Source organism: Nicotiana sylvestris, chromosome 3 (assembly GCF_000393655.2).
Source record: "Nicotiana sylvestris chromosome 3, ASM39365v2, whole genome shotgun sequence".
Classification (NCBI taxonomy): domain Eukaryota; kingdom Viridiplantae; phylum Streptophyta; class Magnoliopsida; order Solanales; family Solanaceae; genus Nicotiana; species Nicotiana sylvestris.
In genome coordinates this window covers 215,033,322-215,057,742 of record NC_091059.1, presented here as the reverse complement: position 1 = coordinate 215,057,742, position 24,421 = coordinate 215,033,322, and the positions used below count along the sequence as shown (strand labels likewise).

Here is a 24,421-nt window from a genome sequence, read left to right as displayed (position 1 = left end):
GTATCTTCATCAGGGCCCGGCGATGCTCATCCGAATGGATCAATAATGATAACAACGAGATCTAGGCCGGTGTTTTCTTCAATTGTTCGACCACGGAGTAATCCTGCACTTTCATCTTTTTCAAGAACTCCTCCGCCTCTTCTTCTAACACGGGTTTCTTTGTTACTGCTGGGTTGGACCTTCTCAACTCCAAGGGAGCAAAACACCGTCCCGACCGAGTCAGTCCCTGCGCCTCACAACTATCCTCCTCCACTTGATTTCCCTTGTACAGTACCACTGCCTTTTCATACTTCCAAGGCACGGCCTTGCTATCAATCACTGGCAATTGGACTACCGGCTTTATGGTGACCAGTTCCCTGCAGACCCCTTTCACAACAACTACGGGTGTGGATGATGTTCCTGACACCACCAATTTGGCTGGCTCTGGTTTCTTTGTTGCAGTGGACAGATTCTTCCCTAGTATCACCACTGGCTTGACATCTTCCCCCTTCAACTGCACCCCTGCTTCCCCACCGGCCGATTCTTCTTTCGGAGCGGCCTGGATCATCATCACTGTTTGTGAGGGTTTCCTCAGCTCTCCTCCCTTGTACACCAACTCGATCATATGAGCTTCGTGGTGTACTGGCAATGGGTTCTGGTTGATGTTGGGTGCCTCCGGTGTTTGGACCTTGATCTTGTTGGCATCAATAAGATCTTATATTGCATACCTCAACCTCCAACATTTTTCGGTATCATGCCCAAGCATTCCCGAGCAGTACTCACAGCTTATCGATCGGTCCAAATTTTGGGGTGGGGGGTTTGGCCCCCTCGGCTCGACAGGACTCACCAAACCTAGCTGCCTCAATTTGTGGAACAAGGCGGTATAGGTCTCTCCCAACTCAGTAAAAGCTCTCTATCTCTATAGCCTGTTATTTCTAGCATCTTGATTTCCTCAAAAACCCGCCCCTGGAGGGTTCCTGTATGCCCTTGGTGGAGGGTAGGCATTTTGGGGAGGTGCATATGTGTTTTGGGGAGCCGGCGCGCGCCATTGTGGGCGAACCGAAGGCTGAGTGTATGTTTGGGATTGGTGCATAGAGAAGTGTGGCTCTCAAGGTGGATAATAGTGTTGTGGCGGGCTGTATGGATAATTTGGATTGTGGGGTCTGGGTTGGTTGTAGTATGGTTTGCCGAACCTAGACCAACTGCCTGTCTCAACCGTGGTGACTTCTTCTTTCTTCTTCCTTCCCAGCGCACCTCCCGTGCCGCTCTGAATATCTTGGGTCGTTGCCTTGAACGCTGAGTAATTCAGGATTTTATCGGACCTCAGTCCCTCCTCTATCATGACCCCTATCTTTACTACTTCATTGAAGGATTTTCCAATCGTCGTCACCAAGTGAATAAAGTAAGTTGGATCCAGTGTTTGCAGGAAGTAGTCCACCATTTCCCCCTCTCTCATATGAGGATCAACCTTGGCTGCCTGTTCTCTCCAGCAGAAACCAAACTCACGAAAGCTTTCCCCAGGCTTCTTTCCGGTCCTCAGTAATGTGAGACGGTCAGGGACTATCTCGAGATTGTATTGAAAGTGACCCGCGAAAGCCTGCGCTAGATCATCCCAATTGTACCATCTGCTGGGATCTTGCCTGGTATACCATTCCAATGCCGATCCACTCAAGCTTTGACCAAAATAAGCTATCAGTAGCTCATCTTTGCCGCCTGCTCCTCTCATTTTGCTACAAAAGCCCCGCAAATGTGCTATAGGATCACCATGCCCTTCATATAAGTCAAACTTAGGCATCTTGAATCCTTCTGGGAGTTGGATGTCCGGGAAAGGGCATAGATCCTTGTAGGCCACGCTGACCTGGTTGCCCAATCCATGCATGCTCCTGAAGTATTGCTCCAGGCTTTTGAACTTCCTCATTACCTCATCCTGCTCTGGGACCTTAACCAGCTTTTCAATCTCTGTCGGGACCTCCAAGTGTGGATTATAGGTATGGGGTTCTGGTGCATTGAATGTGGGTTCAGGGGGAGAGTACTGCGCATCGTGAGCCTGAAACAACGGCTCACTAGTTGATCTTTGCAGTGTGGCTGGTGTGGGTCCCATAAAAGTGGGAATATTTGGTGCTGGGAACGGTTGATGAGGCGGTGGAGCTTGGGAATCATAGGGGCTTCTCTCCTGATAATAGCGGTGATTCGGGAGGCTTGTTGAAGGGCCAGAGTGAGGGTATTCCGGCATATACCCTGGTGTAAGAGCAACGGGTGGTTCAGGGCTCTTTTGTACTTTAGCCAAGGCTAACTGCATCGCATTCATCTCCAATCCCATCCTCTCTATCTTCTCCATTGACTCTTTTAGAAACTGGCTTACTGGCCTTTCTTCCTCGGCACAATTTTCTGAAGTAGTCATGATTATTGGTACAGGTCCCTTGGATCTGGTTTGATAAGGATGTGTTGCCAGAACGCTTTAACAACTAACTGTCTGGTATGTGTGGAAAACAACAAACTTGTTAGCGTTAGAGTTTAACATATTTGGTAATAGCACGTTAGGGATGCAATGCTCCTAAGAAGTTAACCATTTCTAACATGTTTTTGCTTCAACCGCATGCGTCATCCCGGCTTGCTTTATTTGTGCCTTTAAAGTGTTTTGGGAACCCCCCATTTTTCTCTCTATTATTCTTTCTTTTTTCCTTCTCTCTTTTTTCCTTTTTCTTTTTTTTTCTTTTTCTTTCTTTTTAGTGGCGGTCGAATCTTATGTGGATTGCCTACGTATCACGTCCCCGTGTGAATCAGACCGGGCGTAGTTCTGCCACAAAGTAAGGACACAAAATTCTTTTGGAATCATTCAATTCATCACCAAAATTTGCTATTACAAACTACTGATTTCAAATGAAGAAAATAGCAAAAATACAGGTTCCGAAATTCTTAACCTGACTTGAAAAAACAACATATGGGAAGACAATGGACCCATAAAGCCAACAAACAAGACTCGAACTAGGGATACATTAAAGATTTCAACTTAGGTGCTCACGAGGCATCATTCGGCCTTTCCGCGGACTTTGGTGTAAGACCTCTCTGCAAGCTCTTCAACTCATTCATGATCCGGTGGACGTAGCCCATGATGGAGGCAAGAAGGTTATCACGAGGTATTTGCTCAAATGCTAGGCATCTCATGTAGATGTAGTGCCCAATCTCATCAATCCTTCCTCGGATGTTGTCCCTTTCAACGAACAGTTGCTCTATTCGCTGGTTCTTTAGTCCCAGTATTTGATCATTGTCGGCGAGTTGATCCTGAAACCTCTCCATTCGTTCTTCCATTATAGCCATTAAATTATAACAACGCCTTCTGTCTGTCCGGGCATCCCGGGCTTGTTTAAGGACCCGCTCCTGTAGAGTGGAGTTTGTTTCTCTCAACAGTCCAATGCTTATTTCAGAATCCCTTATGACTTGTTGTAGATGCTTTCTCCGTGCCATTGTTCCTTTTGCTCATCTGATCCGCATTCTTGCTATGCAAACCTCGGATCTCTCCAGGTCTTCTCAGCTTTTGCTGACTTGATTTCTCAACTCTACTATCAACCTTTCATCGGAGCGACGTTTCTGTCGGTCACCGTTACTCTTACTAACTTGGCGATTTCGGTCTTTCAGTGCCCGGTTTTCCTTGGCTAATTTGTTCTTTTCACCCTGCTCCGAGGCGACTTGCACGTTGTTTTCAAATATAAGCCTTTCAACTTGTCGCTTCAGCTTCCCGATTTCAGCCCGGTAGCCTTCCTCTCTCACTAACCAGCCCCACTGTTCCTGCGAATCATCCGTAAATTGTTGGACGTGAGCTCTTTTAGCAGGTCTCTAACGAATCTGGAACCTTCTCCCGAACCAAACATCGTACTTTGGGTCTACCTCACCCTTAGCCAGTTCTCGAACCATAGTCTCGGGCTCAAGGAATCTACATTCGTGCCACAGCTTTCTAATTTTTCCTTCGGAGAATACGACTCCTGGGCTCAGCTCAATGGCGTGCTTGCTTAGATCCTCATCAGTGGGAATTACTTGAAATCTTCCTAGCTGGCGCAATACCCGATGAGGGGCATATGGTTGGATGCTGCGAAGTCCTATCAAAAGAATATGACATTCTTCGGCCGCCATGTATATTACCTCAGTATCAGACAACCACCCAAATGCCCATTCAATCTGGTCAGCTATTGTTGACCTCAATCGTGTAAGCCATGCTTCGACACCTTCGGGGAATACAACGCCTGTCATTCGTTTCTCAAAACCGCTGATACAGTTTTTTTCAGTTAACCCGTGGTTTATGTATCCCGTTCGGTGACAGAGGTGTTCTTGCATCCACAGCTGGAGTAACAGATTGCATCCCTGGAAGAAATTGCCTCCTTCTCGGCATATAGTTAAAGCTCGGTAGATTTCAGACAAAATAAAAGGAACCACAGTACTGTTAGTTCTTTTGATTGCAACATCAGTCATCCCTACAAGGCCTATCTCTATTCTCTTACCTTTGCAGGGACAGACCACGATTCCTAGGAATGTTGTTATGAATGCCAAAGTACGTCTCGCCTCCCACTTGTTTCTGTTCCCAACATGAATTAGTCCGAGGTTCGGTTCTTCAAAACCATGAGGAGTACCATACCGTTGATATAAGAATTGGAGAGCACAACATCCTCTCGACAAATCATCATTTTGCACCTTCCGACTAATGCTTAGCAAATCCAAAAACCTGTGCGGAGATACTGGTCTTGGTGAAAGTAAATATTGTCCTCTTAATTTCTCATTCAATCCCGCATATCCGGCGATTTCCTCTAGTGTAGGTGAAAGTTCAAAGTCAACAAAACGGAATACATTGCGGGTTGAGTCCCAGAACGGTATTAGAGCCTCGAGGAGATCTGTCCTTGGCTTGATATTCAGCAGATTGACAAAACCTCCAAAAACTCTTCCCACTATCTCTTTACTATCGCCTTCCAGATCCTTCCACCACATGTGAAGTTGTAGAGGGACCTCGCTAAAGACTGAGAACGGTTCATTTTTATTTGTGCTCATCCTGCACATTTATTAAGGTGATTAAAGAAGGAAAACTTTTATTCGACTCAAAACAAAACTATCTATATTCCATTTTTTTTAATTTTGAAGATGAAGGACTCGGTTTTCAGATACGGCCTCTCAGCAGTTCGGGGACGAAGACTTTAAGGCTGTGTGGGTCTACCGGTCAAAAAATCACAAAAATGGCCGTTTGTGCAAATTCAGCCTTCCGGCGTCCCTTTCGAGAATACTCGGCTATTTATGGCAAAACAGCCTGACTTGATTTATTTTTCTGATGAAATTAATATTTGACATATTTTGGTTATTTTTAGCAAAAGGGGAGGTTGGACCCGATTAGGGCTGTCTACGTATCTCACATCCGGTGAGAATTAAACCGGCGTAGTTCGCCCAATTAAACAAACTATTTTTTTTTTAATTTAATTTTTAGCATTTCAAGCAAAATAAATGAATAAAAAAACTACTTTTAAAAACAACCTATTTTCGCTTCCGTTGGCGAATAAACTATTTTGAAACAAAAATCAAGACTCTTTTCTTTTCCCATAACAGAACAAACTATTTTTTCATTTTCCATTTTTGCAGACCAGACAAACTAAAAATGATAGACTTTTTTTTCTGAATAAAACAATAAAATATTTTTCTCAAAATTTCGGCAGAGTTTCGACAGTATTTGGGTATTGGTTTTTCCAAAATCATCAATTAACTCTTCAACTGCTATTTTTCTCCTTTTTTTATTTTTATTTTTATTTTTTATTTTGTTTAAATTTCTAGCATTCCCGAGATTCAGAAGCCGGTCAACATGCAAGCCCGAGCAAATAAATGCACAGAAAACAAATAGGATGCATCAGGATGGTCTTTTCATTTCAGGTTGCTAGCCCTAGACGGACCCAACCCCTGTGTTGAGTCCCCTAAGTCAACATGCACATGATGCAGATAAGCGTTCCTACTAGGGATCCGGCATGAAGTTGAGTTATTCTAGGTTCAGAACCTGGGTGTTTGTTCTAGACCTGGCTTACCCGAGCGGACAACTCGGGCCGGGGGGGGGGGAGGCAGCGTACCGGGAATACAGAAGCTTCACCGGCTTTGCAACTTGTCCGAACCTCGTTCTAAATTGGGATTTGACACTATATAGAAAAGAAGTCGTACGAAGTACACCCTTCTTCATGATTCAAAAGACTTAGAGAGGAGATGGGTTTTGGCATAGTTTATATACAGTTCACGTAATATCAAAGCGGTAAAAGGCAACCAATTAGCACATTAAGCCCAAACATGTAACAAAATCAAATAAAACCAAATATAACAATTTGTCTAAGCTCGAATTTCTAACCCTGAACCAGTGCTTCTGGGTTAAAAAGACTTCCCCAGCAGAGTCGCCAAAGCTGTCACACCTCCTTTTTCCACCCCCGCGAGGGGTGAAGGAGTTTTTTCAATTAAAGGACAATCGAAACAGGATTTGTTTATTTATTTCAGAGTCGCCACTTGAGAGATTTAGGGTGTCCCAAGTCACCAATTTAATCCGGAATCGAGGAAAAGAATAACTCTGTATTACAGTCCGCGAACCAGAAATCTGGATAAGGAATTCTGTTAACCCGGGAGAAGGTGTTAGGCATTCCCGAGTTCCGTGGTTCTAGCACTGTCGCTCAACTGTCATATTCGGCTTGTTTATCTGATTTTATACAATTATGAGCTCATGTGCAAATTTTAACTTTTTACCGCTTTTATTATATTTTTAAAGGAATGTGAACATCGTTTAAAAACATGTCTTTGGACTGCGTCACATGAAATGCACCCGCAATCCGGAACATATCTTTATTCAATGTTTTGGGATTTGGATTTGGGTCGCATGAAATGCACACCCGAGTTTAAGAAGGTAAGATTAATTAAATCACGCCTAAAGAGTCTAACGCGTTATTATCATTTTTGGGTACGGCCGCGAAATTTTTCTAAACGGCCTATCCCGAGTTCTAAGGAATCAACACATACATTTTGTGAGGGCCCCGCAATCTATGCATTTTATTTGGCGAGGCTCGTCTCATTTTATTTAAAAGGTCGTCCTATAGTGGCTATGTTTTCTATTGAGTTTGTCTCTAATAATGAAAGAAAAAGAACGGTCCAACTTTATTTACATGCTTACAAGTTAGTTATAGTCGGGTTCCGAATATGATTTTCAAAATCTGAAACATGAACGCGTATATGGGCAGTTGTTTAGATATTACGGGCCCGGGCCCAATGTGCATAACGTGAAACTCGACCTGGGCCATCCTTATTCCTATAAGGGCCTGTTAATTCATTCGACTCAGGCCCAACATTTATAAGGCTGAAATGGAAACTGTTGTTATTTTATTCTAATAGTATTGTTGCAAGTGATAGCGAGACAGCCTGCTAAATGGAGTAAGATTAACTAGCAATGGACAATTTAACACTTAACATGCGTTAGAGGATATACTAATCACAAACACAGCTAAAATTCCAGATATTGTTTACTACATTCTTACTTCTTTTCTATCTACCAACATACATACATAAGGTGATACTAAGTAACCATACGCGAAGTTTAATTATACATGATGATTGCCTTCATTATCCTAAATAGAAGATATGAACTATTATATATGCAACTTTAATGTTCAATATATTGACCGAAACAGATTCGAAAAACTCAGTAAAAAAAACAGCTTCAACTCTTCATTTTTGCATTCATACTTCAACTTTCAGCTTACATTGACAGTGTATCAGTGGTATACCTGGTATTTGGGAAAGCAAAAGAAGAAGAATGATCAGTGGAGGCAGTAGCATACACAGCAACAGCAGCAACAGAAAACAGCAACACAACCCCCAACAGTCAGATTTTTTGTTACCAACAGCAAACCCAGCAACACAAAATCCAATAATACCCAGTAGGAGAAACCAGCAACAGATTTAAACCAAACAGGAGTCCAGTGAACTTTCAGACCAACAGAAAGCCAAGAACACTCAACTGAAATAGTGTTCAACAAGTAAAGAAATCCAGGAAAACTAAACTGAAACCCAGCAGTATCCCAACACAGCAGACTAGTGCACGAAAGCAGTAATTTTCTGATTTTTTGTCAAACACCCAAGAAAAGCAACCTCAAACTCTTTAATGTAGAAGTTTTGCTCTAACACTCTACCTCTCTCAATTTCTGATGTCCAACCCAGAAAAATTGTCTAGCCCCCCCCCCCCCCCAAACCCTCCTATTTTGTTCTAAAACCAGCCTATTTATAAGCAAAGTAGGCAAGCACCAGCTGCCTTGATCCCTTCAGCCCTTACCCCTTTAAACTAATCGACAATGCCCATCCTCCTGATAGCCCTCTCATGGGTTTTTGTACCCAGGAGGTATGGGGAGATTATAATATTCAATTACCCCATGCTATCAAGTTTTGTTCCCCACTATTGTATTAGTTTAATCATACTTCAGTACCCTACGGTCAGCCCCACTTAAACTAACCATTTTCTGATCTTTTCAAATCCCAAACTACCCCTTTTTACCCCTGGTTATTACTGTTTTAACCTAAGCTTCAGCAGCCTGAAATTTGAACTTCTGGAAGTTCAAACTCAAACTGCCCTAAACTGAGTTCTAGCTATTGCACTGCAGCTACAAACCATTCACAGATAATGTCAAGCAATCAGCTAAACGACAATGGTTCGATCAATCATATAAAGTTATACGAATCAGAATATTTGAACATTCAGTCCTATAAAACTAATCGACAACGTTTATATAATCGACTATACTAATTATAACATAGAACAATCAGTCGATTAAACAAACAATACGAACAGGGCCCCAAATGGCTTCAGACAACTTTGCACAAAACAAAGGAACAACATGAATGGAACACTTGACGACACTGATCAAATCGAGTATGTATATCACCATACGTATTTAACAATAACAGAAGAATAGTCGACCAAATAAAAAGGTCTTACGGAGACGGAGGAAATTGAAAGAACATATCATAAATATCAACAAACTAACTAAACATGTTAACAAACTCAAACAACATTCAAACAAGAAACCGAAAAGAAAAGAAAACTCACTCTGGAAGCTCAACAACAAACGACCCAAGCTTTGACTGGACTTGACCATTTTAGGTCAAACAGACTTTAATCGAGGTTTTCTCAACCGAGAACACTTAGATTAAGGTCTATTAGACCCCAACCCTCCGTTTAAACTGGCGAGATTCCCAAAGTTCTTGTGTTCTAGGGTTTACACAGTCTGATTTAGGGCTTGAGGGTTTGTGGGTAGATTCAGATCAAACCAAACTTGGTTTGGTCACGAGTGAGGGCAGGGTAGTGACTGGTGTGAATCTGGGGTGGGTTGGTGTAGATCGGGGTTTTGCTCGAACCTTCAAATGAAGATTCGAGACGATGGGGAATGATTCGAGGCAAGGGGGTAACAGATTCGTGTTCAGGGTGGTTGGGTGCATCAGGGGTGTTACTTTGATGGTCACCGGCGTCGTGGTTGCCGGGTTTACGGCGAGGGTGAAGGGTGGCGGCTAGGGTTTTGAAAAGGGGTGTTAGGTTAGTCTCTTGAGAGAGACGATGGAAGGGCGGGTGTTCGGATAAGGGAGGTGGGGTATGATGAGGGGTTTATATATGGGGTAGGGGATTAGATCCTGGCCGTTGGATCGAGTTGGATCTATGGCCAGGATCTATTTTGTAATAGGAGACGGCGTCGTCTCCATTAAATGAGACTGGGTCGGTCTAAGGTTTAAACGGGTCGGGTGCTGGGGAAGGCCATGGGATCGTTAGATTAGAATGGACGGACGGCTCAGATCAAACGCCCTATGCGGCGTCGTTTGGGAGGCGTCCCTGGAAGACCTGGTTTTGGATTGGGTCATTGTATTGGTTTGGGCCTGATTTTCAGTTGAATTTTTTGCCCAAATCCGATATTTTCCTTTTTATAATTAAACAAAAATTCCTAAAAACCAAAATTAAACTACACAAATATTAATTAACACCTAACAACAATTATCGCATGAATTAAAACATTTAATAAAATTATCATGACAATAAGTAGAATAAAATGCATATTTTTTTTGTGATTTTCGCTTTTAAAACCAAATAATGGTTAATTAATTCCTAAATGTATCATGCATGCGACATATATTTTTGTATTTTTAACTATAGCAAGGCGAGCATTTACGGACAAAATAATAATCAAAAACGTCACGCAAATTCTCAAAATTGTCCCCGAAGGTAATTTGTTTTACTTTTTTCGATTTCTTTTGGAGCGGTTTCCGTGAAGCAAAATCACGTGCTCATAGATATAAATTGAACTTTTAGTTTATGTTTAAACTTGTAGGATAAGAATTGATGAACTTTTAATTTTTAGGTTTTGTTCTTGTGAATTGAACTTGTACGATATAAATTGAAGCTTTTATGTATGACTTGAACTTTTTACGATATGAGTTGAAACTTTTAGGATATGAGTTGAACTTTTAGGAAATAAATTGAACCTTTGGGATATGTATTGAACCTTTAGGATATGACTTGAAGTTTTAGTTTATGTTTAAACTCGTAAGATATGAATATAACTTTTAGTTTTTAGGTTTTGTTCTTGTGAATTGAACTTGTAGGATATAAATTGAAGCTTTTATGTATGACTTGAACTTTTTAGGATATGAATTGAAACTTTTAGGATATGAGTTGAACTTTTAGGAAATAAATTGAACCTTTAGCATATGTATTGAACCTTTAGGATATGACTTGAACTTTTAGTTTATGTTTAAACTCGTAGGATATGAATATAACTTTTAGTTTTTAGGTTTTGTTCTTGTGAATTGAATTTTTAGGATATGAATTGAAACTTTTAGGATATGAGTTGAACTTTTAGGATATAAATAGAAATTTTAGGATATGACTTGAACTTTTGTGGATATGAATTGAACCTTTAGGATATAAATTGAACTTTTAGTTTATGTTTAAACTCGTAGGATAAGAATTGATGAACTTTTAGTTTTTAGGTTTTGTTCTTGTGAATTGAACTTGTACGATATAAATTGAAATTTTACGATATGACTTGAACTTTTTACGATATGAGTTGAACCTTTAGGATATGACTTGAACTTTTGTGGATATGAATTGAAGGTTTAGGATATGAATTGAACTTTTAGTTTATGTTTTGGAATTTTAGATTGCCAGAGGATTATTAGAAGAGGTTGATGACGTTATTAGACAAGCAATAGAACTTCCACCAAGAATAACTAAGACACAGTACCTGGCAAAGTGTGCCTTTAATTGTTCTTCTCATTAGCGACAATGATGATGAGAAGGCAATGGCATGTGTTTCAAATAGTGATGAAGACGGAATGTGTTTCGTTGGTCATGGCAGTTCCCATAGAATAGGGATCATAAGACTCTATAATGACAGAGATTATAGGAAGTTTTGTTCTAAATTTTCTTTCAAGTCTGATCCGTACAAGCTTAATGTGATATTAGTGATATTTCTTCGGACTCAGACAATGATTTGACCGACAAAAGTATGGAAATGCTCTTAAAAAGAATTAAAGGTAAAATCTTTTCAGCATCCTTCTCTACCAAGAAAAACATTTTACCTTTAATTCTTTTTAAGAGCATTTCCATACTTTTGTCGGTCAAATCATTGTCTGAATCCGAAGAAATATCACCAATATCATATTAAGCTTGTACGGATCAGACTTGGAAGAAAGTTTAGAACAAAACTTCCTATAATCTTTGTCATCATAGAGTCTTATGATCCCCGCTTTATGGGAACTGTCATGACCAACGGAAAACATTCCGTTTTCATCAACGTTGTCACTATCAATCAAACTTCTTTTCCTCTTGGAAAGTGAAGTAGAGAATTCCTCTATAACCTCTTTTATCTACTTAGAAAATACTAAATCCTACCTATACCATCACTATTTTGAAACACATGTCGTTGCCTTCTCATTATCATTGTAGCTATAGAGATCAACAATTGATCAAAGACACACCCTGTCAGGTACTGTATCTAAGTTATTCTCTGTATCCAAGTTCATCCCGAGTAATAGTACCACGAGGATAATCACCAAAGCCACCAGACAGCTTTATGATGCCAATGAAGCAAGATGAGCTATTCAATGAAACTTGTATTGTAAAGAAGAAGAAAGAGACTGATTCAGAAAGGAGGGTCGAACCTCGACTATATACATGTAAGTTTTTTACTTTTCATTAAGTATTTTGATTTACTTTTATATAAATTTTGAAATACTAATTCAATATATATAATTTTTCATATAGGTTCGCTTCACATGCAGCTGACGTGGGAGAATTCATACGCAGTCAACCACCTAATGAATCGGGCGAGGCAATCCAACTTTCGGACGAGGATGCTGAAAGAACACTCCTTGAGTACTTTATATACTTTGAACTAGACAAAAAAATTTAGTTCTATTGTGTTAGTTCTTTTTAGTTCGAATGGGCTTGTAATAAGCGTTAACTTAGTTTTGTTAGCTTAATGTGTTAGTTCTATTGATTGTTGCTTTTAATTGTTGTTGTTGTTGTTGCTGGCATAAAATGCCTGTTTAGGATGTTTGGTAAGCTGGCAGGTGGTGTAGCTGCCAAAACAGGCAGTTTCTGCCAAAAATATACCAAGAAAAGCGACCAACTTTGGTCTCTATTTGGTCGCATTTCACTATAAAAAAAATAATTTTCTGGGCAATAGCGACCAACCTTGGTCGCTACCTGCCCAGATTTCTATTAAAAAAAATACAATTTCTGGAAATATAGCGACCAATGTTGGTCGCTTATCTTTAAAAAAAATTAAATTCTTGAATTTAGCGACCAACTTTGGTCTTTATTGTCCAGATTTTAAAATATAATATTTGGATTAGAGACCAAAGTTGGTCGCTTTCTAATGATTAATGATAAATTAAAAACAACGTATTTCATATGTAGAGACCAACTTTGGTCGCCAAATTTATATTATAAATTAATATAGCGACCAAAGTTGGTCACTAAAGTCAAAATCAGAATATTTGGTCTTTTTACCTTAGAGACCAAAGTTGGTCGCTAATTAGCGACCAACTTTGGTCCCTAAAATAAAGGGAACAGCAATATTGCGATCAGGCATGTTTGGTCGCTTTTTGGTCGCTTTAAGCCTATAAGCGATCAACTTTGGTCGCTTTTTGTGGTCGTTTTTTACCGAATTTCTAGTAGTGTCTTAATATTCCCCCTAAATGTTCAGAGAAAATATAAAACACTAAAAACATAGCAAAAGAAGTACAACAAACCTACAAACAATACAGACGTTTGAAGATTTCATTTTTATGTTTTGGATTTTAGATGCACTAAAAACACTTTGCATTTCATAGAGAATAATATTGATCGTTCGATTCTCCACACATTCGTAATTTGATCTTTGTTCCTTACATACACATTTGTTGTCACTTGCAAATGTTAGAGTACATTGGATAATAATTGGAGCAGGAATTTGATGGGTTATGGAAACTAATTAAAAAAATTAAGGAGGAGGAAGAGTGGGCTAATTAAGAGATAGTATTAAAGAAGTAACTGTTGATGTATTAGGCAACATAAAGAAGAAAAGAAAGTGGCCGTTGAGATCTTCATAATAATATTGCATACTATATAATAATAAATAAATAAATAAATAAAATTGATAAATAAATCATTAAGTAGAGGGTAATTTGACCATTCAACTTTTGAAGGACATTTTAGTAAAACAACTTAATCTAAAAGTCTTCACACTTATAATATAGTATGATTTGTATGACGGTACTAGAACTAGTGATGGGTCTATATCGATTCAACTGGTATAAGGAGCAATGGCATCCCAGCTACTTGTGCTTTAGTCAACTTAGTTTTTGTTCGAAACACAGTGGAAAATGGGATTGCCCCTCTACCCCCATTCAACTTGTGTTTTGGCCAATTTACACAAGAGTTGGTAAGTCGATTGGCTGTTAAAAGATAATGTTGGGAGGATTTTCATCAATCAGGCCTTTTCTTGTGTTTTCTCACACATTCTTCTCTCAATGTTGGGACTACCAAATTTATTGTACACATCTAAGTTAAGAAGTCAAGTTAATGCTTCTAAAAGGGTAGGCATATCTTGCTAAACCTATACTCATATCGAATATTTTGAAATTAATCTGGCTTTCGATAACGTAATAGAACAAAGTAACCATACCTAAGTAGCCAAGGGGGCCGACAAATTTATGTGGTCTAAAGCCAAACTTTATGAGTGACCTTAGCTTTTTAATTTTTTTATTATTATTTATTTAAAGTCTATTTATTTTTATTTTTTTAAGCTTTTCTTAGATGCAAAGTTATTTAATTTTATAATCAATAACTCCTAATAAGTATTTCTCAATTGACATTATGGCTAATTCACTTAACTTTTCTTGTGACATTGTTGTTCTTAGGTAAGAGTTTATCAATTTTAATTTTGAAAACTTCTTTCCGCTGAAGCAACGGTAACTTGAGTTATTAATATTATTCCATAAGTAATTTAGGCATTTGGAAAAGAATTAAATCTTTTTTATTTGATTAAGCATATCAATTAAATTGTTATTTTCTAATTGTACTATTTTTCTTAATACTTATAATTCAGAAAATAAATCTAAATCATCAATATCGAATTGATTATTATGCTTTAAGAAACATTCAAGATTAAGGCAATATTTTTTCAAATTTCCAACATCTAGTGATTTTAGTTTTTACTGCCAAATAGAAAATCAAAAATATTTTCATATGCTTCGAATTGTTCAAATCTATTTTGAAGTGAAAAAATAACCTTGTCTATTATGTATAAAAGTAATCAACTCTAAAGGACTCTTCGAAATTTTTTGAGATTTCATATCAACATTCGCATCAAATCATTACTTCCTATATATCACATGTTTCTTACGAAATTCAGGTTTGATATTCATTTCAAGTACAATTTCCTTAGTAGAGATCATAGCAGTTGCAAATTTTTCTTCTCTATATTTGTTAGAAAAAAATCAAAATTTTTCACTTTACAGAACTTCTTTAAACTTATACATAATCTATTAAATGCAACAAAAAATCGAACCCCCACAAATATGGGGCCTAAAGCGGTTGTTTTACTTGCTTTATGGAAGGGCAACCCTTGTAAGTAGCATTTGTTTATTACAAGACACAAATTAGGCAAACTAAGTGTTCCAATTGGACAAGGCCCAAATCAGATACAAACAGAAAGGCCCAAAACTAACCACGAAACAGGCCAGCAATTGTGTACAACATAGTGGAACCGATAGAAAGCAAGCTCCAGCCCAAGTTCTGTGCAGATTTTACAGCGCGTGAACGACAGTAATTATGACCGTACCAAGTGTCGCTAGGGATGCCAACATTGTAGGTGAAGGTGACAGCTTTGGTGTGGTAGCCGTAGATAGTAACATCATACGGTATCCATCCATCGTATCCACTCCTGTAGAGGTACGCATAACAGATCTGATACGTACACGGACCGTATACTGTGTATGTATCCCTCGAACACCGCTCAAAAGCCCTGCTTGACGGATCATCTAACCTCGGTGCATAAACCTGAAAAAATGGGATTGAACAATTTAACAGTAAAATAAAACAATACTAATATCGCGCGACTCAATAAATTGAGCTTAAAGCTATAGGAGAAGTGGTTTACCTGATTTCCATAAGCATCACCAAAGGCTAGACTAATTTGGTCTCTGGTGAGTGCGGGAGAAGAGCAGCTTGTCCTAATGCTCACCGTAAATGAACAGCGGGCGTTCTGCGCATATGATATTCAGATTAATTTTAAAACCCAACTGCTTATTCATCGATATTCGGCCATAATAATGGGCACTCGTATTTTACCATATTTTTCAGATAGCTAACCCCGACAAGTTTGGGGGTGAAGGATAGATGGTTAATTGATTGAATGTATATTTTCTGCACAACCATTTGATAAAACGGAACAAAAATGAAGAAGAAATGAATAAACGGTACCTGGTTCGAAGTGGTGTTGATTATGTCGAGGGATGATAAAGGCTGGGGCAAGAAAACGATGGATCTTGATGCTCGAGCACCGGAAGTGATGGACGCGACGGTGATAACGAGAAGAAAAAGTAGTCCTCTGATCATGGCTGGTGACATCTGGAATCCTGTTTTGGACTTCTATTGTGCTGAAGTTAAACCAAGTTTTTGGAATAGAATGGCAATCGGAGATTACTAAATTGTGGCAAACTTGGAATAGTACACGAGTACAGTTGAGGGTAATAAGGAAAGGGCATATTCGTCTTTCCGCCCCTTGTGAGGGTGAAAATGAAGGGATGAAACGTTTGGTGAAAGAAACGGATGGTAAGGATTACAAAATAGTAAAAACGTGGTTGGCGTGGAGAGCTAGTGCACAGGGGAGAATCGGATTATCCTCAAGAGACTCAGTATTGGATTTATTCGGGGGCGCCATGTATCTTAGTGAGCAAGTATAGGGACATACTAGTCTATCCAATTAAATTGTTCGATGATGTAATTTAATATCTGATAGGGATGGTTTGTTTGGTGGCTGGACCTGCGAGTTTCTTATGTCAATCTTTTGACTCTAGGTAGCTGCTATCTTACCCCTTTCGTCGAAGATAATTTTCCATTGAGAAGAAATACAGAATACGTTTGAAAAAAAGAAAGAAATACATAACAGTCCTTTTCTTGAGTTTACTTCCTGGTTTAGAATTCACCCCGGGCATTATGAGATGATATGCTTTAGTTCAATCATTTTTGAGAAACCTCTGATTATACGCAACTAAGATTATTCGACTAAGTTCCCACACCATCCAGTGTCAAATGTCAATGAGCATATACGCAGGTCAATTAAGTGGTATATTAAAATATTCAAAAGGCTACCGATTAAACAAAATTCAAAGCCTAAGGTAGTATCGTGGCTTGCATTCCTTCTAATCTACATCGTGCCAGCTTGATTAACACGACCCAGAGGAGTTTGGCAAGGTCGCCAGTGGTAAACTCCAACTAGCAATGTTTCCTTGAAAGAGCCATACATTTGTATTCTACAATTGCCTTTTGGAGTGGAACTGGATATTATTAGGGCCTTAGGGGTGGCTGGCGAGAGCAGACAGTAATAGGCACCTCACCGTGGTCCATCAAACATGAACATATATTATCCTCTAGGCAAAACTACAAAAGTGTAGAAGGAGAAATATTCTTGTCTCAAGTACGTGCTACACATGAGAGCTAGAAAGGATTGTAACGAACATACCCAATTCAGAGGTCCAAAACCATATTCCATTCAATTGAAAGGGCATTATAAGGATATAATCCCAAAAAGAACCAACCAACATGTCAAAAGATGTAGAGAGGGAAAAGAAATCCACCCCTTCTCCACTCCTCAAACGAAAATAGTCCTTTACGATAATAGAAAGCGGTATGTGGAATGGTTTTCTTATCAGGCCAAGCAAAATAAGCCATATTATAAGCGTTAATGCAAATAAAATAGCTGACAGAGTATCCAGAAGTCAAAGGAAGATATAAAACATGCATCAAACCTATACTCTTGATTCAGGAGCTTCGCCTGAACAAGAGACTGGGGAAAATCTTCATCAGAACTCCGTTGGTGGTTTCAACCTAACAAGTCTCTTGATTCTATCTTTGTCAATGTTTTCCAGCAACCCCTTCAAAATAAAACAGTGAAACAATAGCATTAGCCCAGACAGCACCAAACTGAAGACAACATACATTGAGCTAACAGCCAAACCAAATACTTGTTTCTCTTAGCTATCATATTGGACTGAAAGGGTTCATCAATTGAGACAATCAGTTTGAGTAAACCTACAGCATGATTTAGCAAAATTCCTAGATGGTATAAACAGTGTGACCTGATGGATGCAGTAAATCATGCAAGTCATCTAGCATTGGAAAAAAAGCATGTGGTTTTGCATCAAATAGGTACAATTTGAATTAAGCTTAAGAGTATTCATAACCGCCCTATGCCCTCTCCAAATAGAATCACACCATAAACTTGAGAAGATGAGAGCTTCAAGTATGTGAAATTATTTATGCTCCAACGCAAAAACATTTTGGCTTACCGTCCACACAATTTCATCCAGAACCAAGCAAATCTTTCCATACTTGTCCAAGAAGGATCTCTCTGTTGGAGGTTTTCCACAAACATCCTTAATAGCAGATGTTATAACAAAGATTGCTTCAGACACTGCAAATAAAGCCAGTGAGATTCCATAAAAAATAGTGGAAGGAAAAGTTTAATGATTCTACAAGTGTAGAACAATCACCCTTAATAAATGGAATAGCTACCCTCTGTGACTACAGATAATCCCTGCAGGACAACAGCCACACAGCTTAAAGAAAGACAATACAGCCTCACTGATGGCAATTGCCATAACATTGCCTTTTTTCGTAATCCGCAAAATGGAAGCTGCAATGCAATTTTCCATCTAACCTAATGGTATTGTCTTCCTCCTCTAGAGTTCATACACCTCAAGTATAAGAAAAGTCAGCTCAATTATGTGATCAATACTATAATATTGAAGGGCTTCATATTGGATGGACACCATAATGCAATTAGGTAATCAACCTAAAAGTAAGCTGCACCAGTGGTAGGCTTCCTTTTAAATTTTGACCACATAATACTTAATTTGAAGAAAATTTGATCATTTATCTTTACACTCTTGTCGAGTAACTCCAATATTTGACAGTCGATACAATGGTAGGAAAAACTATTGGGACCAATTTGTGTGCACCTCAACTATTCCACGAGATATATGCTACCTCCCGCGTGAACAAATACTGCATAACTACGCATGGCTTAGGTAAATAGGAAGAAACTACCTAATTTTTATCTCTCTGTTGAAATTTGAATTCTGATCTTTCACGGTCTTCATCCCTTTCCATTGACTGATAAGTGATACCTTTAAGTACTTAGGGGTCGTTTGGACAATGGTGGGATAAACCAGGATATTGCATGGGATTAGCTATCCCACCTTCTATATGGGATAGCCAATCCCACCATTTTAGTATAAAACTTAACCCGGGATTAGCCTATAACCAAACAAGGGATAAATACAATCTCAAATTTTATCCTGGGATTATTATCCTTATCCTCTTGTACCGAACGACCCCTTAGTAAGTTGAGTTACATTTGAAGATTTTTCTTTTATGCATATGCATAAAAAGAGAAAGAATGATATACTCAACCACTAATCTCAACATCTCAAATCATGAAGTCATCAAAGTTTGGAACATTCAACTACCTCAAAGTTTGCAAAGGCATTATTAGCCTCCACATAATTAAGGTCAGAACTGGTTTGCCTTATTTCAACTAAACTATCTAAATCAATTGCCACGAGCATACTTTGAGCTACATACAACAACAACCCAGTAAAATCCCACCCAGTGGGGTCTGGAGACGGCAAAAATAGCATATCAAAATAAAGTTTGTACATAAAATGAAAAAAAGACAACATGATTTGCAGTTTCTTTTAGCATAAATTAATTGCTGACGAGGCCTTAAACAACTGTACCATGCGTCAGTAAATCATTATCTCTTTTCTTGAAATATTAAAGTTAATGACTCAGACTTACAGGCAAGTTCATCATACTCATCCTTTCCTACAATATATATGCTGACATCTCCAAGTACCGTGTATACAATGTAAACAGACCTGCAGAGGAAAAATATGTCAAAAGACTATATATAGAAGAATTGTCATGAAAACAGTCCTAATTACTAGCAAACCACCCTTTACTACAAGAATCTTTTGCTAAGGTTTAGCTAAAGGAGGTTGAGTCCAGAAGCAAGCACCCAATTGATCTGAATTCAATTCCAAACACTACAGACATAAAGGAGGAAGCTTGGGAAGCAAGCATCTTGCCTGTTCCTCTCTGTGTCACCCTCCCTCCCCACATCTCCAACTAACAACTGTTTTTAGCTATATGTTATTGACATTGGTCAGGAATGTGGACCACCATATAACCAGATAACAAATTTACATACTTGTGGCAAGCCACTAGGAGTTCTTCATTCTTGACCCCTTTAAGATTCTCTGCACCCAGCTTAACTAAGAAAGACCTCCAATGCAGACGCTCCTCTGCTGGTACTCCATTAAAACTGCAAGTGAAGATGTACTAAAAGTGGTAATTCCTGCCTGGAAAAGAAAAACTAAAGAAGCTGTGTCTGGAAAAAAAAAAGGCATCTTCCTGCAGGAGAGACTTCGATTGAAGAAAAAATAGCATCTTTACTTTATTGGCAGAAGGTAAGATAGATAAATTTAATACATAGAGTTACTAAGGATAGTTGAAATAGGTGAGCGCTACGTTAATATTATGCAATAGGAGGATAACTAATAAAGTAAGTGATAGTACAAGATGAGTAATTTTATATGAGAGTGACACAAGATGAGTGTCAAATGCAAATATTAGGATGATTATGCGATTATACAAGATTAGATAATATCATAATTACAGTCAATAGAAGGACAAGCAGCACACATAGGGATAATGAAGGAAGGTTGTCAAAGATGGTTTGCTCATGCCTTGAGAAGACCTAAAAATGTATGAGTCGGTAGGTATAACGAATGAGAATAGAAGATGTTAAAAAGGGGATGAGTATACCTGAAACTAAATACAAAGAAATCTCAAAAGACCTACAATCTCTTGGAAATTGGAATCCATACAAACTTGGCAAAAAACAGACACAATGGAAAAGCAATACTAGGCGATCTAGACAATATAGCTAGTCGGGATAAGGATTAGTCGTGTATGTACAGTGCTTGCTGGGAATCTTTTTAGTCTATTTGAAGATCTGTCTGTCAATAGAAAATGAAAAGGACCTCAAGGCTCTAGTATCAGAGAATTCTAAATCGTGGATTATCGGAATGTAACAAGTCCAACTGGAGTAAAATGGATGTTGAGAATTCATATAACCGACCGCAGCTAACTTAGGATTGAGGCATAGTAGTAGAATTAGTTGTTGTTATTGAACAAATCCCACCCCAGGGAGTGATGGAGCAATACCAAATTCAGTAGAAAGCAGCTAAGTAATCAACATTTAAAAATGAGCACTAAAGTAACTAGAGACAGAAGGCAGATATTGTTGATACCACAAAATAAAAAAGCCTTATAACCACATATCAACGCAGCTTGTTAAACGGATACCATAAGAAATAAGGAAATCTATAAGATAAAGCAGCGATTTAAACAGGAAATTCTCAAGTATTCATTTACGCGGAGAAAACAGAATCTTAGCTGTGCGTTACCGTTCGACGAGGATGTTGCCCTCGGAGTTAGCAAATAAGACAGCCAAAAGCATTTTCTAACCCTTTTCCGAATGCGATTGTTGCTGATCTGATCGGCGAACTCGGATCAGAAATCGCCGTTGTTGGTCGCTGAACAATTAGTTTGATCGGTAATTGTATTCTGACCCCTGTCTTCCCGAATATTTCTTGTCCTTTCTTTTATTTTCCTTTCATTTTCCTTTTACCGTCGTCCGTCAGGGAGAAATGTGCCTCCTTACCACTTGCCACTTTTTTCCCTTTTTCCTGTTTTTCTTAATTGAATTTTTGGAATATTTTCATTGGCTACTCTGGTGCTTGACGTTCTTTCGGCTAGGGGTGTTCAAACCGAACCGGAAAATCGCATCAAACTGAAAAACCAAATCAAACCGATTAAAAAACCCGACTAGATTTGGTTTGACTTGGATTGATATTGAGTAAAAAAATCCGAACCAAATCGACATATAAATATATAAATTTTATTTTGTTATGAAACAATAAAAGAAGAAGAGTATTGCAGAGAAAAGTAGGGAGAGAGAATTCTTATTGATTTTGGGATGAATTACAATGGAATAGAACCCTCTATTTATAAGGAGAGATTGGTTTAGCCACCAAGAAACCCTAAAATCTCTCTAAATATAGACATTCACCTTAAATAGAATTCTATTTATAACACTCCCCCTTGAATGTCTATTCAACAGATAATGTGCCTCGTTAAAACCTTAACTAAATAAAACCCAATGGGAAAGAAATTGTAGAAAAGGAAAAGAGTACACATATCTAACAATACGCTTTTTGGTTGCCTCGTTAAAACCCTTGCAAGGAAAACCCAATGGGAAAAAACCTTGTAAGGAAAAAAGAGTGCAACGCGTATTAACTCCCCCTGATGAGAGCATCAATTTACATCTTTAAGCATTTGCATTCCAATCTTGTGCACCATCTTCAAAACGATCTTTGGTAGAGACTTGATAAACAAATCAACCATATTAACTTGAATGAATATATTGCATCTTGAAATCATCATTCTTGATATAGATGTAATGTCTTCATAAACTTCCGTAGAATGGCCTTTTCAATATCTCCATAGAGGTATTCTCGCTATCACATTATCATGTTTATAGTTATAACAAGATACATATGTGCACAAATTGTACTTAGGATGTGGTACTTCAAGACCAAGAATTGTATATGCTTTAAGCGACTTAAATCCTTCATGGATTGTCATATAAATTAAGTCATATAAGCCATCATATAATAGACCTTAGATGTATATCAAGTTTTTATGTCATGCTAGACATATAAGATATCGGAAACTGATTGCACATACCATTGACTTTATACTTTCAAGTATTGTCACACCTCTTTTCTACCCCTCAAAATAATAATAATAATATGTGTATGGGCCAAAGAGTTTTTCCAATTAAAGTGACAAAATTTGAATAGGGATTATTTTATTGTTCAAAGTCGCCACTTAGAATTGATTTTTTCGGTGTTCCAAGTCACCATTTATTTGGATCCCTAGTCAAAGGAAGGTTTGACTCTATTTTAATCGGTCCGCGAAAACAAAGTTCGGGTAAGGAATTATATTGACCGGGGAGAAGGTATAAGGCATTTCCCGAGTCCCGTGGTTCTAGCACGGTCGCTTTATTGACTTAAACTTGGCTTGAATTAATTTTGGACAAACTGCGATTTATATTATTTTCATATTTTACCTATCCTCTTTTATCTCTTGATTATTAGAAAAAATTAAAGAATATTTTTGAATAATAAGATGTCATAACCACACTACGCAAGCGAATGCGTGATCGACGAAATTTATTATTTAGTCATAACGGCGCTACGCAAGCGAATCCGCAGTCATGGCAGATGATTGTTAGCACGTTATTTACTTTTGAAAAATTATTGCAATTGTGTTGGAGGAAACATTAACTCTCTTTTTTCAGAAAATTTATTAAATGTCACTACCACGCTACGCAAGCGAATCCGTGATTATGACAAAAGATTTATAAATTAATTAAAACTATTGAATATGACATGAAATTGATGAATTAACTTATTAAAAGTTAAGCGTCACGCTACACAAGTGAGTCCGTGAAGTTAAAGCGCACTTACTATTTGCCTAACGTTTAAATTAATTAAAGGGAAACTAGTTAATTAAAATAGTAGAAAAAACTGATATTATTATTATTTTTAGAGCTTTATAGTTGGGAAAAATTATGCAAATAAATGTTGGACCAACTTTACTTATTTTAAAAGAAATGAGCCAACTTCTTGTTAAAAAAATGGGCCAGCTTGTATGGAGCTTTTGGGCTGCTGGAATTTATTATTAAAATGGGCCATGAAATAAATTTCAATTGGCCCAATGCTATATAGAAGAAAAGGGGTAATTTTGTTGTTCAAAGGTAAATGAGCCAACTTTTATTTTTGATTCAATAAGGCCCAAAGTTGATACAATCTTAGCTCTTTACTTAGTTTAAGTTCATGACCATTAATTACATAGTCACAATTGTATAACGCCCACTTTACAAAAATTAGCCATTTTTGCAAATCCGGCAAAATAGCCAGATTCACAAAGATATTATCACAACATTCCTAGAAGCATATGTTGGCAGTGAAATTTCTACAACTAAAACGAACTCATGCTATGTGTTATACGCCTAAAGTCATTCATGGCATACTTAGCATTGTTACTCGGATATAATAGCTTGAAAACATGCTTAAAAAATCCATAAACGACTTACATATCACATTCAAAAACTTACAACTCAATATTCAAGTATTATGAAGGACTATATTCACATTATCACATGCTTGATACATAACAATAACATACAAGCTCTTTTGTTGTCAAACTATTCATCACATCAAACACATTTAAATGGTGCAGCATGTTCAAGTTGTTTCCATTACTGAAAATACGTACATTACGAGTCTTAAAGGATTACCTGGTAGCAAAAGAATAAACAGTAGTTCAGCAACTAAAGCAGCATAAAAACAACAGCAAAACCAGCAGCAAATCTGTGTTAAAACAACCCGAAAACTTAGAGTGGAAAACCCAGAAACGAACTCTAAAGATGACTTATACTTTTCTAAAAGTTTGCACTCTAAGATTCACTCCTAAAGCTCACCATTTCAGCTTACTTTTCATGTGTTC

General features: G+C 38.1%; 2 protein-coding genes across 2 annotated transcripts; both read right to left on the bottom strand.

Annotated features, from left to right (window-relative positions):
* Positions 1–15,059: 15,059 nt before the first annotated feature.
* LOC104219956 (embryo-specific protein ATS3B-like) lies at positions 15,060–16,483 on the bottom strand. The gene is made up of 3 exons (XM_009770726.2): positions 15,980–16,483; positions 15,657–15,761; positions 15,060–15,556 (listed from the first exon to the last, which is right to left on the bottom strand). The coding sequence occupies exons 1-3, from the start codon at positions 16,124–16,126 to the stop codon at positions 15,221–15,223; spliced, it is 588 nt and encodes a 195-aa protein (XP_009769028.1). The 5' UTR covers positions 16,127–16,483; the 3' UTR covers positions 15,060–15,220.
* Positions 16,484–17,244: 761 nt separating this feature from the next.
* On the bottom strand, positions 17,245–21,536 carry LOC104219957 (uncharacterized). The gene is made up of 5 exons (XM_009770727.2): positions 21,253–21,536; positions 19,992–20,105; positions 19,580–19,659; positions 18,067–18,191; positions 17,245–17,652 (listed from the first exon to the last, which is right to left on the bottom strand). Exons 1-5 carry the CDS (start codon positions 21,303–21,305, stop codon positions 17,581–17,583), a joined length of 444 nt encoding a protein of 147 aa, XP_009769029.1. The 5' UTR covers positions 21,306–21,536; the 3' UTR covers positions 17,245–17,580.
* Positions 21,537–24,421: the final 2,885 nt, after the last annotated feature.

What these genes read in the sequence shown, in the direction of transcription:
- LOC104219956 (XM_009770726.2), bottom strand. Translation starts at nt 16,126, where the DNA reads ATGTCACCAGCCATGATCAGAGGACTACTTTTTCTTCTCGTTATCACC. An exon ending in TCAACACCACTTCGAACCAG is followed by an intron (nt 15,762 to 15,979) that starts GTACCGTTTATT and finishes TCATATGCGCAG; the next exon opens with AACGCCCGCTGTTCATTTAC. An exon ending in GTGATGCTTATGGAAATCAG is followed by an intron (nt 15,557 to 15,656) that starts GTAAACCACTTC and finishes CCATTTTTTCAG; the next exon opens with GTTTATGCACCGAGGTTAGA.
- LOC104219957 (XM_009770727.2), bottom strand. Translation starts at nt 21,305, where the DNA reads ATGCTTTTGGCTGTCTTATTTGCTAACTCCGAGGGCAACATCCTCGTC. An exon ending in TGAGTATGATGAACTTGCCT is followed by an intron (nt 18,192 to 19,579) that starts GTAAGTCTGAGT and finishes CTTTATTTGCAG; the next exon opens with TGTCTGAAGCAATCTTTGTT. An exon ending in TGGATGAAATTGTGTGGACG is followed by an intron (nt 17,653 to 18,066) that starts GTAAGCCAAAAT and finishes TTTATTTTGAAG; the next exon opens with GGGTTGCTGGAAAACATTGA.